General features: G+C 49.3%; 1 protein-coding gene across 1 annotated transcript; it reads right to left on the bottom strand.

Moving 5' to 3' along the window:
* Positions 1-4181: 4181 nt before the first annotated feature.
* Positions 4182-4794, bottom strand: LOC102863569 (cadherin-like protein 26-like). The gene is made up of 2 exons (XM_006896929.1): positions 4738-4794; positions 4182-4382 (listed from the first exon to the last, which is right to left on the bottom strand). Exons 1-2 carry the CDS (start codon positions 4792-4794, stop codon positions 4182-4184), a joined length of 258 nt encoding a protein of 85 aa, XP_006896991.1.
* Between the last annotated feature and the right edge of the window lie 8743 nt (positions 4795-13537).

Below are 13537 nucleotides of genomic sequence, written 5' to 3'. Positions count from 1 at the left end.
CTGAGCCTCCGGCGGGTTTTCAGAGGCGGAAATCACACAGGAGGCGACGGCCTGTCATCCCACGGAGCAGCTGGTGGTTTCAAACTGCAGGCCTTGGGGTTGATAGCGCCGCTCCTTGGCACAGAGCCACCACTATTCAACACATAAAGGCCAAAACAAACGAGAAAGGGCTTGGTGGAAATGGGTTAGGTTTGATTTGGTTCGGACTTTAGAACAAACTGGTGGAACAACCAGGCAACACCTATACAGAAGCTGAGCTGTGTCGGGTGAGGTGACAAATCAGAATATAGAGTGACTTTCAAAGGAAAGACTGAGACTTAAATGCTAAGGGCACTTCCTGAAAATCCCAAGACAGAGTGCTTTATCCACTAAAGCAAACAAGCCCACTGTCAGCTATCCGTTTCCCGCCGAGAGCACTCAGGCAGGGCAGCATAGAACTGCCCTTAGGGCTCTCAGTCCTCGGGCTGCAACCGGCTTCATCGGCTTCATGTTCCTCTACAAAGCAGCTGGCAGATTTGAACCACTGACCTTTTGTTTAGTCTCCTGACACTTAGCTCATTGCACTATGAAAATGGCCAAAATCAGGGAGAGAAATAAAAAAATTGGCTTTAAAACACACAAGCAGCAAAATCAAAACTAATAAATGACTAATTAAGTATCTGCACAATATAACATTTTGTTCTCATTAATTGTTAAATCTGGCATTCTCGAATATCTCATGAATGTTTTATTACTTCTGAAAACAATTTGTGGCGGCCTCATAAAACAAGAACTCCCAAATATGCACATCAGATGCCAAGACTCCACGCACAGCAGTAATTAAATGATTCACCCATAGCCAAAGAGTCTCAAAAGCAATCTTATTTAAAACCTCTCCAAATGTGCATGGCATGTGTTTGCTTTATACAGGACTTGGGTGCATCTTAATGTGTGTGAGATGATGTGGAGTTTCAAAAAAATAAGAGTGCCTTTGAGGAGGGGTCAACACACTTTTTTCTGTCAAAGGGCCAGAAAGTCAGTATTTTCAGCTTTGTGGACCATATGGTCCCTGTCACAATTCTTAATCATCTTTGTAGCTAGAAGCAGTCATAGACAATACAGAGACAAATGAACATGGCTGTGTTGCAATAAAACTTTATTTATGAAACAGCTAGAGGGCCAGATTTTCCCTAAAGACCTAGTTTGCTGGCCCTTTAACCTACAAGTAATAATCACCAGTGACCTCTCCTGACAATTCAGACTTTAAAACCGTATTTCTCAAGAAATAAAAAATGCTTTCCACCTAATTACCCGGAACACTCCCTGACATTTCCTGGAAATCATGTCAGCATTCACACAGCTGTTCTGCACTCGTGTGTGTGACAAACAGCCATTCAAAACTTTGGGAGTGAAGTTTCTTCTTTTTCAATTACCCCAAGCTCTAAGTGACGAGTGAAATAATCATTTATGCACACGTGAGACCACTTCAAAGGAAATATTTCCACCGCTTCTTCCCAAAGAAGAGGAGAGTGTTAGCTGTGAGTCAGCTAAGACTTCCTGTTGATAGGACACTGCGCTGATTCAAAGCATCCTCTGATTTATGCTGGATTCAGAGCAGATACTCACAAAAGAGTGTGCTCGTTCCAATGCGATTCTTTAAAGAATTCAGACTTCGACTTCTAAATATCCATTTAAAGCATCCTGTTCCCATTGAAGATTTTGCTTACGCTGTGTCTAAATAGGTAGATAAGAAAACTGATGTTGTGTGTGGAACATGCCCTGGTAATTTAAATATTTTAAAGATTTAGAAAAGCAGTGATCCCCTCCTCTGCCCATCCTCACCATCTAGTGCAGTTGGGGCAGAAATACCATACTTGGGTGCATTTAACAGACATTCATTTTTTTCACAATTGAGGGGCTAGACCTCCGTGGCACTGCTTGATTTGTAGGGGAAGGCTTTCTCCCTATGTGGTTTCTGCAGAAAGGTCCTTGTTCCTTTCAGCATCTGTGGGCCAATGTCCTTGGAGAGCTCCAAGTGTCTTGGCTTTGATCTTCCCCTGGACCAAGAGGCCCCCAGTGCAGGCACCTGGACTAAGAGGTCCCCAGTGCAGGCACCTGGACCCAAAGCCACACGAGGCTCCTGGCTCTTCTTGGTTGGGAAGAGGCCCTCCCTCTCTCCTTATACCTCTCTTCTTTTCTCTCTAGGAAGATAAGGGTGATGCAGACAATATCCATGGAAACACCTCTTTTGTCAGATTAGGACCCTTGTAGAATTTAGGGTGATGCACCCACCTTCAACTCTTTACGACAGACGACATAACTGCCAAGTCACGTCCCTACATCCAAAATCCTGAGACTTGTGTCCCAGCCAAGCAAACACATATTTTAGAGGGATACAATTTAATCAGGACATCCCCTAACTTACTCTTGAAAGAATTGGACAAGCAAAAGCTAATTGAAGTCTACGGCTTTCTTTAAAGATAAGATCAAATCAGAACTCATTCATCCAAAGACTTCTAAACTATTTTTCTTATGTAATATATGCAAGTCAAATGATGCAAATTCATTTCTTAAAAGCATGTACAGATTATAAGTTATTCAGCCTCCTCTCTTCACTCAAGATTACACTGTGTCTACTCATCTTTTTCTCTTTTTGTTGTAATTTGAGTGAAATCTCATGAAGCGACTCTGTTTTCTAGTCAATGATTTGTATAAATTGTATAATGTTAACTGCAATGCTCTTTATTTAATCCCATGCTCCCCACTTCCTCCCTGTGGTTCCCTTTCCATTAATCCTTCTATCTTACCCCTCTGTCTTCTCAACTTCATCCTTAGGTAAATGCTGGCCTTCACCTTGTACGGCTGGTTAAGGAGTGAGTGTCATCCTGTTGGCACTAGTTACTTGTCTATTGTTTGGCTGAAAGTTGACCACAAGGATGAGTTTGGTCCCAGTTCTGAAGGGTAACTGTGGGCCACAATGGTAGGCGTTCCTTCAGTCTCTGTCAGACTACATTAATTTTGCACTTATAAAAACCCAAAGGATTAAGAAATGACGGTACATACAGATGATGGAACACTATGAAGCAAACAGGAGCAATGATGTTGTAAATCATTAGCTAACTTGGGAGGGACCAGAGAGCATTAAGCTGAGTGAACTAGCTCAGTCCCATAAGGACAAATACTGCATAAACCCATTATTGTAGAAATAGATAACTCATAAAAAGTGTATGAGGATCTAAGGTGGAGAGGAGGGAGCACAGGGGGAGGATGGGTGGGGGCAATAATAATGGGGTCACACAATTTAGTGGGTGGGTGGAGGGAGGGGTGGCTTGAGGAAATAGGAAAGATGCAGTGTGAAAAACAACGATTTGCAAGTGAAACAGTAGAAAATTTGAAGTGTTATTCTTTTAAAAAAGTAGCAACACAGATTTAAAAAAAAATACCAAGGTAAAATCCTAATGACAGAAATATAAGTGATAATTTTAAAAAAATTTTATTTTCTTTTTTCTGTCTCAGCATTATTTATAGTTATCAAGTAGCTGGGTGACCTCTGAATTATACACTCATCTGTCTCCTGTTAGTGGAGTAGGAGGGGCAGTCTCCTCCCACGTGATTAACTGCCTCTGAGAGCCCACTGGAGGGTCAGCTATGGGTCAGTTCCAATTCGAAGGCACGTAACAACAGCAGCAGCTTCCTCTTACGTCTGGAAGAAGGTGCAGCCGAGCGCTGCCTGGAGGCAGGGATGGTGACGCTCTGTCTCTCAGACTTTGGGCATGTAGTTAGGAGAGGCCATTCCTTGGAAAAGGACTTCCTTCTTGGAAAGGTGGTGGGTCAGCGAAAGAAAGGAAGACCTTCTTGCAAGGAGATGGACTGGCACGGTGACCGCAGCAATGGGCTCATGTGTGCCACAGAGGATGAGGACGGCGCAGGACAGAACACCTGACAACAACAACAACAACTCCGTCCTGAGCAAGGCTGCCAATGAAAGCAAGGATCGTTAGCTGAATTCACCTTTCTCAAGAAAATCTCTGAGAACATCAAAGAGTTCCATCCAGAAGAACAGTTTACCTTCCTCCTCAGGCTGGGGGCTAAATTTTAAAATATTAATAAAATAAAATGACAAAGGGAAAATAATTCCTTTAAATAGCAATTTGCCCTCCATTAAATGGTCCAGTTCTTCCAAACAATGCTTTTTTTTTTCCTCAGGTGAAAAGACTTGACTGAGAATAGATTTCCTCAAGCAGAGCCGACTTGGGGCCCAGGCCGTCCAGCAGGTCGGGGGGCAGGTCTTGTTCGGGGACGCTGAGGGAGCTCAGGGTCTCGGCCCTCTCACACTCGCCCTCCTCGCTGTAAACGTGAGGCAGGTCCCAGGGGAGGACCTCCAGCTTGTCAGGGCCCCTGAGCTGCTGGAGAAAAGGCGGAGAAGAAAGGTGAGAGCCTTGCCCTTCTATCAGACCACTGCTGGGCTTCCTTCCTAACTTGCAGAGGGGACCTTCCACCTGGCTAACGGGGCACAAAACTGCCCATCATCCTTCCTCGGAGCTGCCAGGGGGGTTGGACCACTGGCATGTAGACCGAGGGGCCCCCTACCAGGGCTGCCTGCTACTGACCACGCAGGCTGGCTGTTATGTGAGCAGGAAGTGAGTGGTGAGCACATGCAGTCATTCTAGGGCGTTCAGCACAGTGGCCTCCCTGGCTGGTCCCGTGCTGACCGTCTCCAGCCTTTCTCACTGCCAGGAGCTGAGCACACAGACTCACCTTGACAGCACACATCTGCTCGTCTCTCTCCCCCACCTGCAACACTGAGAAATCCATGTCCTCTTAATTCCCAAGGAGGTCTACACTCAGGCCAGCAGCCACCCTTCCTGCCTGGGGCAGCCAGATTTTCTGTCCAGGGCCCTTCCGTCCACTTTGGTCTGCCAGGCTCCTTCCTTCCTCTGTATCCTCACACCCACTGCCCACTTCCCCGGATGAAGACCCACACCGCCAATGTCAACTTGGGACACACTGGCCTTCTCTCAGGGCACAAGGCACCTGCCGGGGAAACTTTCCTGCCTTTTGATTGTCTGAACATCTCAATAATCACTTGCTGAGTGAAAGATGAATGAGGCTAACAGGTCTTAAACCAAAGCCGAACTGTCTTGGAGTTGCTTCCACCTCGGTGAACCTCAGGGACGGTGCAGAGCTGCCCCGTAAGCTGCCCCCGCTGCATCGAGGGTTAGAACTCTGACGGCAGGTCAGCCGTTCGCATCAGGCAGCCTCTCTTCAAGAAAAGCACGAGGAGGCGGCCTCCCCCATCACGATTTCCAGCCTCAGGTCAGCGGTTCACAACAGGCAGAGGAGCAGGCAGCCTCCCCCCGTCACGGTCTCAAGCCTCTGTCCGTTGCATCACCCCCGGCCTTCTTGCTGGGAGGTTTCTGCTGAGAAATCCGAGCTTAGTCCTATCGGAGGGTAACTCTCTTTGTAGGTGATTCTCCAAAGGATTCTACCTAAAATCTACAGAAAAATCCAACACCTCAACAAGAGAGACACAACCCGCTCACAAAATGGGCAGAAGACATGAAATGACTGTTCATCAAAAAAGACATTCAGATGCCCAAGCAGCACGCGGAGTCGAGCTCCAGGTCACTAGCCAACGGACAGCTGCCAAAAAACAGGGAGCCATCATCTCAGCCCAGCACCCCCAGCAACGTCCAGGAACGCAGGGAACAGCCTGAGCGTGAGCTCGGGCCCTCAGATAGTAATGGGAACATAAACCAGGGCAGTTGCTGTGGGAAGAAGCTTGTCATTTCCTTAAAAAGCTGAAATAGATGCCCTCAGCCAAGACCACATGCTCTCATGGACCACATGAACGTGGGCAAGAGAAGCTGTCAGGAGCTTGACAACTTTCCCTCCCTTGGAAATACCCCACCCCTGACACCATCCCTTCACTGCTGTGTGGATGCTGTTGTGATTGTAGTTTGTAAATTAAAGGGTTTTTATATTAAAAAAAAAAAAAGCTGAAATAGAAATGCCAACCGATGCAGGTCTGTCACTGACAGGTTCACACAACGGAGTACTACATAACGCTGAAAACAACGAAGAAGCCGTGAAACATCACACACTGTGGATGAACACGGGATATTACGCTGCATGAAGTGAGCCGGTCACAAAAGGCCAAGGTGTGAGAGCACTGTTACCGGAGCTGAAGAAAGGTTTGCACACAGAGAGAATCGCACCAGGGTGGTTACCAGGGAGGGACTGGGGAGTGGAAAATGAACTAATGAATTAATGGATAATAAATACTCATTAATATGAAGGGGAGGAGAGTATGACTTTTGTTTTTATGAAACAAAATGCGCAGGAAAGACAGATTGATAAAACAATGTATTTTGTAAACTTTCACTCAAATAAGAATTAAAAACAAATTTACAGCTTCTGAGACAGGAGGGTGGCGTGGGCCGGAACGGGCCCCACAGCAGTGGGTTGGGTCTGGCTATCTCTGTGAGGCGCGTGGTTCACCTTCCCTCACCGACCAGCTCATGCTGCCTTTCCGTGGGTCAGCATATTGTTGGGAGACCTCATGCCAGCCATGACCCGTCCTGACCTCATGCCAGCCATGACCCGTCCTGACCTCATGCCATGACCCGTCCTGACCTCATGAACAGCAGATCTGAGCCTCGGCCTGTCCTGCGCCATTGCCCCCGTCTCTGTCACACTCAAGCACATTGTTACAGTCTGTCAACACACCTTGTTGGGAGCTCCCCTTTCACTCTGACTCTTTCTCTTCTGTCTCTTACCGAGGAGCAGTCCCTCCTGACAACATATGTCAGGGTTTCACCGTCTTTGTCTTTAAGGAACACTCAGATTACACTTCCTCCAAGACAGACAGACGTATTTGTTCTCTTGGCAGTCCACAGGACACTTAGTGTTCCTACCGTAGGTTAGCTACCAAGTGCTTATCCATCGCACCACTAGGGCACCTCCTCTTACAGGTTAAACCCAACCCTTCAATTGAGTCCCTTCAATTCACAGGGAGCCTGGAGGATGCAGACCTGCCCACTGGGCTTCCAAGGCCGTGGACCTCCACAGGTGCAGACTGCCTCTTCGCTCTCACCTAGAGATCCCGGGGGATTTGAGTCCCTGACCTTTCTGTTAATTGCAAAGCTCCTGACTGTTTCCCTTCAACCCCCTTGGTGGGCACCGTCAGGAGGCAGCCTTGGTGGAGAGGACCCCTTAGCCCCCAGGAGCTTGAGGCCTCCTGAGCCAGTGAGCTCACAGCAGTGTGAAGACAGTGAGAACTACAGGATAAGGTCAAGGTAAAGACGGGTGGGCAGGGAGCAGGGCTGAGGGGCCTCCACTCCCCCACGTGACCACCCGCAGGACCACACAGCTCCAGCACCCAGCCCAACCCCACCATCACCTCTACAGCCACTATCCCCAACCAGGGTCACAGAGGAGTCCTCACCATGTCACTCAGCTCAGCCGGTGACCCTGCCTCCCAGGCTGGCCAGCAGACACCTGTGGGGCGCTCACCTGTCCACCTCGCCCTCAGCTGGCTGTGGGCCCTGAGCGACAGTGGTCACTGTGGGGTCACACACCCTTGGGGAGGAACTCATCGACAACCACAGAGCAGGGGCCTGGCGTTGGCAGTCCAGGCACGTCCCTCATTCGGCTGGATGGATAATTAATGAGCGGCCGCGTGCACGGCGGACACGAGGCCTCGGCTGCGGAACTCCCACAGTGACCAGGCAGCGGCTCTCGTCTGATTCAGCAACTTTAGAGGCCCCGTAAGATCAATAATTCATCACAAACTCCAGGCAGGCTCACAGACTCGCAAGGAAAGAAGCAGGCCTTTTAATCAGCTTTGTTGGTACTTTCTCTCTCCTCTACTCGAACCACCGAGCAATGAGGCTGAGCAGCTGGGGGGGCCTGGGGGCCACCAGGGGCCAGGTCCCCGACCCCGGGCCCACAGGCAGAGCTGTCTGGGGGCTGCAAGCACGTGCATGCACACACACGCAACGTCAGCCAGGTGCCAAGTGCCGCCGTGTCCGGCCTGTATCCACCATCATCCCTCAGGGCTCAGGCTCGGGGCTAGAAGCCACGTGACCTGCATTTCACATGCCAGCAGGACCCCCCAGTGGGCAGGCTTCAGCAGAGCGTCCAGACTAAGAGTAGGAAGCAGGCCTGGCTGTCCACTTCTGAAATAACTGGCTAGTGAAGCCTCGTGGATGCAACATTCACAGCAGATGTTCCTCATAACTCTTGTCTGTAAGAGGACCAGAAACCAACCAAGCAACAAAAATAAACCCAGGTGGACTCCTTAATGTGTTACTAAAAATAAAAAATCCAAGCCCAGTTCATAGCATCCCCTCCAGCATGAGTGGAGACGCCCCTCGGGGTCCCTGTGGCCGCTGTCTTCACAGGAGGAAACCAGCAGGGCTTTCTGGCGCAGAGCACCTCGTGAGTTCGCACTGCTGATCAAAGGGGCATTTAAGAGGACTCCTAAGCCCAAGGACAGAGTTTCTGTTTGCTTTTTCTATAAATGACGAAGATTATATACACAAAAACTCCCACTGTCATTCTACTGAGAGTTTTTGCTAAGATTTGGAGCAGGGATCCTTGGACCACTGCTATCTTGCGTTGGGAGAACAGAACACGAGGATATTAGATTTGCAAATCCTGTCTCCAGTTCACAAAAGTCCAGTACGAGTTGCTACATGCCACAGCCACAGATGTCAACATCCGTAACTGACACGAGCATCCCAGAACCCAGACCAAAATGAATGTGCAGCCTCTTCCTCAAAAATTGGGCTTTTCAAAGCCTCCTGACACTCGAACAATAGTGCGACTCGCTAGCAAAGAGCATCCACCGTGCTTGTCAGGCTGTTTTAAGAGGAAGATGGGACTCCTGGTGGCACAGTGGGTTATATGTTGGATGCTAACTGAAAGGTTAGTAGTTGGAACCCACCAGTCACTCCAAAGGTACAACGTTGTAACAAGCCACTCCCATCCAATCTGCAGCCTCAGAAAGCCTGCCGGTCAGTCCTGCTCTGTCCCCCAGGTTGATGTAAGTAGGAAGCAGCTTGAGGGCAGAGGCTGTTTGCTTTGTTATGCTATCAAATTGACACAACAGGTTCCAAGAGAAGCTTAGTGGGTTCTCACACAAGTCCAAGTTCATGAAGGACAAATCATTTAGAATACAAGGTGAGGACTGGTGCCATCCTGACCATTGTCAAGCATGTCCGTCCTTGGAATGTCCACGCGCGTACTGCAGTGTGTGTTTCCCACCACTCAAACTCAATGTTGTCAAGTTGGAACCAACTCGGGTGGCTTTCGGAGCATGTAAATCACACAGCAGGGGACTCCCCCTTCTCTCTCCCCTGGAGCAGCTGGTGGATTAGAACCCCTGGAGAGGCACTGCCTTCGGGTCACCCTCCACCCCCCAACCTTCCGGTCAGCAGCACAGCCCACCACAGGCCACCCCACCAGCTCCCTGTAGTCTCAAAAATAATGACAAAAACTCTTTAAAAATTAGGAGTTGTAAATGACCCTCAGAGCATTGATCTTGGGGAGCTGTAGGGGTCACACTGGGCAGCAGCCTGCCTCGGCCAGTGGGATTCGCCACCGCAGTTCCAGACTGGGCAGCGGGACTCACAGTACCATCTTCATGGGAGAAGCAAGAGCACATTTTTATCTCAGCGTAAATGCAGCCTGAGCCAAGATAGGGATCTTGAATTCTTTATAAGAAGCTCTCAGTCATAAAAACGTGATAAGATACCATGGCTCTGGGGCCTCAAATACCTCTTTCGTTCTCTATCAGAAAAGCAAATTTGGACTGAGATAATAGCTAGTTAAATTGGAAACCCAAATAAGCTCTGTAGCTTACTTTTGTTCCAACATCAGGACCTGAGTTTTTATAATGTCCTGTGATCACACAAGATGCTATTGTTGGGGTTGGGGTTGGGGTGGGGGCGCCAAACGGTCCACAGCCCTCTCTGCTGGTAACTGAATCAGAGTCTAGAATTTTGCCAAAAAATAAATCTTAACTCAAATGGGCAGCTGTAGAAGAGTGTGTGTGTGTGCGTGTGTGTGTGTGTACTGTACAACCACACACACACACACACACACACACACACACACACACACAGAGGCAGAGCACAGCCCCACAGGGCGCCCACACCTGACTCTGTCTGCCTCACCCATGAACAACCCCCTAAAGGCTTCAGCTCTGGGCGTTTCAGACCCACTGCGTCAGCCCAGCCAGAGGTGCCTTCTCTTCCCATTCTCCTTACTCCTCCTTACGGTCTCAGAAATCCAGCAGAGGGTCTGCTGTACGTCAGTTCCCACTTGAAGGTACCGAGGGAGGGTGAGGGAAGGGATCTTTTAATGGAACAGATCTCTTACTCTGCAGAGCCACTGCGTGGATTTGAACCGCCAAGGTTTTGGTTAGTCGCTAAGCACTTACTCGCTGTGCCAGCAGGATTCCCAAGGCCACCTCTCAGACGCACCATGTGAGGGATGCGCAGAGGAGAGGGAGGACGGGTCAGGAGCAGATCACCAGGTCACCTTAGCTGCTGCCGTTGCTCATGTCAAGTGCTGGCCAACAGGAGCTGAGCGTATGAGCCCCTGTGAATCAGTCCCGTCCAAGGCCTGCCTCTCCTCACTGACCTCCTGCTTCACTAAGCCTGATGTCCTTCTTCACAACTGGTCCTTCCTAACCACAAGGCCAAAGACAGAGTCTGTCCTCTCTCCTCAGCACACTGCCTGCGCTCCCCCCTGAGCATGTGTCTGTCTGTCAGTCCCAGTGCATTCAGCACTTCTCAGGAACTCCACAACTTGAAGGTATCAATGTGGTCAGCCTGACACCACATGCTCTTGCCCTCGCAGGTGGACACAAGAAAGTGGATTTCAAGTCTTTGCGTAACCCCCTCAAACATGGTCATCAAGAGGATGGGTGGGCACAAAGGCCACAGCAATGGGCTTGAGCATGGCAGAGATGGTGGCGATGGGACAGGAGAGGGCAGGAGAGGACAGGGGAGGGCAGAAGGCAGGAGAGAAAAAGAGAGGTCAAGGGTTCCATCTGTTGTTCAGAGTCACTATGAGCTACAGGGCGTAACAGCAGCCGTGTGTTCACTCCACTCCCATTACATCATCTAGAAAGTCTACCTCAGCGACGTAGCAGTAATCATTAGTGAGATGACCCCACTAGGGAGCAGGTGTCCATGACTCACCAGTGTTCCGAAGGCCAAGTGTAAGTGGCCTGCTGCACTTGCCATCTGGGGGAGCACCTCCACGTCCTAGGGGAGAACATAGATTCACTGGGACAGTGATGCATGCTCCCCAGCAGACAGCAAGCCGGGGGCCTGCACACCCTCCCACGTCCCACACCCTGCTTCCCTCCTGCACTCGTCCGCAGACAAAAACACGCAGCTGGACCAGGGACAGTGAAGACAGGAGAGGGAAGGGCAGAGGCGGCCGGGAGAAGGCCGTGGCGGTGTGCCCGTGTGTGCTCGTGTTCCAGCCTCCGGTGATCCGTGGTGCTGTACTTGTCTTTGTAGGAGCTCTGTGACCAATTTCAGCTGAGCCAGAGTAGAGGTACCCCCGTACTGTTGTCTAGTCCCTAATCTCTCCCAGGTCTTTCTCAGACCCAAGAGTGGATTTGAACTGCCAACCTTTTGGTTAGTGGCCAAGCCCTTAATCACTGTGTCGTTAGAAACCACTGTCATCAAATCCCTTCTGACTCATCACTGCCTTATGCAAAAATCGAACATGCACAAGGATAAGGTCTATGGGACGGTAGTGAATCTGTGTCCTCCCCTAGGACATGGAGGTGCTCCTCCGGACGGCAAGTGCAGCAGGCCAGTTACACTTGGCCTTGGGGACACTGCAGAGTTATGGACAGCCGCTCCCTGGAGGGATTACTTCACTAACGATTACTGCTATGTCGACAGCTGATTCTACCATAGGCTTTTTTGAAAAGAAATGTTTTGTGTGATTTGGACGACAGCTGACAGGACAAATGAAAACCTGTCAGTAATTGACCCATGACACTGACTACACTCCTCACGGGGTAATGGCACTCTTCCCCCTTCCTCTCTGTGTTTCCCATTTCCATCAGTCCTCCCATCCTCTCCCTTCCTGCTACCCACTGAGCGCCCTCCCTGGGCACACGCTGCCCTTTTGTGCTCCTCCAGGTGCTGGTTCTAGGGTTGGTGCTTCTTCCTTGTGCTATTCCTCCCACAGAGGCCTGTCTGTTGCTTGGCTGAAAGCTGAGCCATGTGCGGAACGCAGGCTCTTTTGATAATGAAATAAAAATGTTCAAGGAAATAAAGCAGGCGATGGACCTTAGCAATGATTTCATTTAAGATATTTCATGGTTTGCAGCAGCTTTTAAAATAGCAGGCTCCCCAATAAATCACAGTGACAGGAAAGTAGGGCACAGGGGGTGGATACGGTTACTTACAATGTCGCCACATCTACACTTAACGTCTGCAGCAGGCTGGCCAGGAGCCAGACACCCAAAAACAGAAGGGACCACTGCACGGGGTCCTGGGGTAATTCACAGGATGGAGTTCACAGGGTGTTCTCTCCAGGGTGCCTGGTTAACCTGTCCTGCCCCTGCACTTATCAGGAGAAATGGTTTTTCTTAACATTTACATGTTGGTTAAACACCAATTGCCATCATCACCTTCAAATCATGGTGTCCCCATGGGTGTCCAAGTAAAACTGACCCCTTTTGGGTTTCAGCAGCTGATTTTAGAAGTGGAGTGCCAGATTATTATTTTTCTTTGAGGCACCTCTTAGTGGACTTGAACTTCTACAGGCTGGATATGGGCCACCAAACCCCCTTGTCCGGGCACTGAGGAGATAGGTCACCAGCTACTCGACAACTCTTGGCAACCGTGGATCCATCCCTGCTTTCCCACAAGAGGGAACCTGTCACAAACCCAAGGGAATTATTTGACTGTTTGAAAAAACAAGATTTTAAAGAACGTTGAGCTGCATGGTGAGAAAATGATTCCTTTTCTAATTCTTTTTCAACCTTGTAATTACGCCAAGGAGGTAGCTCAGTGTGCTGTTGGCGTCTCCTCCTTAACCTCCTGGAATCTGTCCTTCTTATTCCCTCTCTTATCCAGGGCCTTTGGGTACCATTTTCAGTTCCTGTTTATCTCTGCACTCACTTGCCTTTTCTGTGAGTAAACATGGGCTTTTCTTTATAATTGTGATGTAAGTTGCTTTGGAAAAAATACACCCTGCTTTAAAGAAATGCTGTTTCATTTTTAAATAAATGTATTTTGTTTGGAATTTAATCCTCTGAACAAAGGAAAAATATATATATTTTTTTAAAACCCAATAATGATGACAACAAGCACAGTGGTCAAGAACGTGGACCCCTGGTGGTCATGAACATAGACCCCTGGTGGTCATGAACGTGGACCCCTGGTGGTCATGAACGTGGACCCCTGGTGGTCATGAATGTGGACCCCTGGTGGTCATGAACGCGGACCCCTGGTGGACGTGAACGTGGACCCCTGGTGGACGTGAACGTGGACCCCTGGTGGTCATGAACGTGGAC

This window comes from Elephantulus edwardii, unplaced genomic scaffold, assembly GCF_000299155.1.
Source record: "Elephantulus edwardii isolate Elephantulus edwardi_28Jun2011 unplaced genomic scaffold, EleEdw1.0 scaffold00193, whole genome shotgun sequence".
NCBI lineage: Eukaryota > Metazoa > Chordata > Mammalia > Macroscelidea > Macroscelididae > Elephantulus > Elephantulus edwardii.
Note: the sequence above shows the minus strand (reverse complement) of the source record. Positions and strands in the feature narration are given on the sequence as shown.

Coding starts and splice junctions, on each gene's coding strand:
- LOC102863569 (XM_006896929.1), bottom strand. CDS start 4,794: ATGGATTTCTCAGTGTTGCAGGTGGGGGAGAGAGACGAGCAGATGTGT. Junction 4,383..4,737: donor AGCAGATGTGTGCTGTCAAG/GTGAGTCTGTGT, acceptor TTTCTCCAGCAG/CTCAGGGGCCCTGACAAGCT.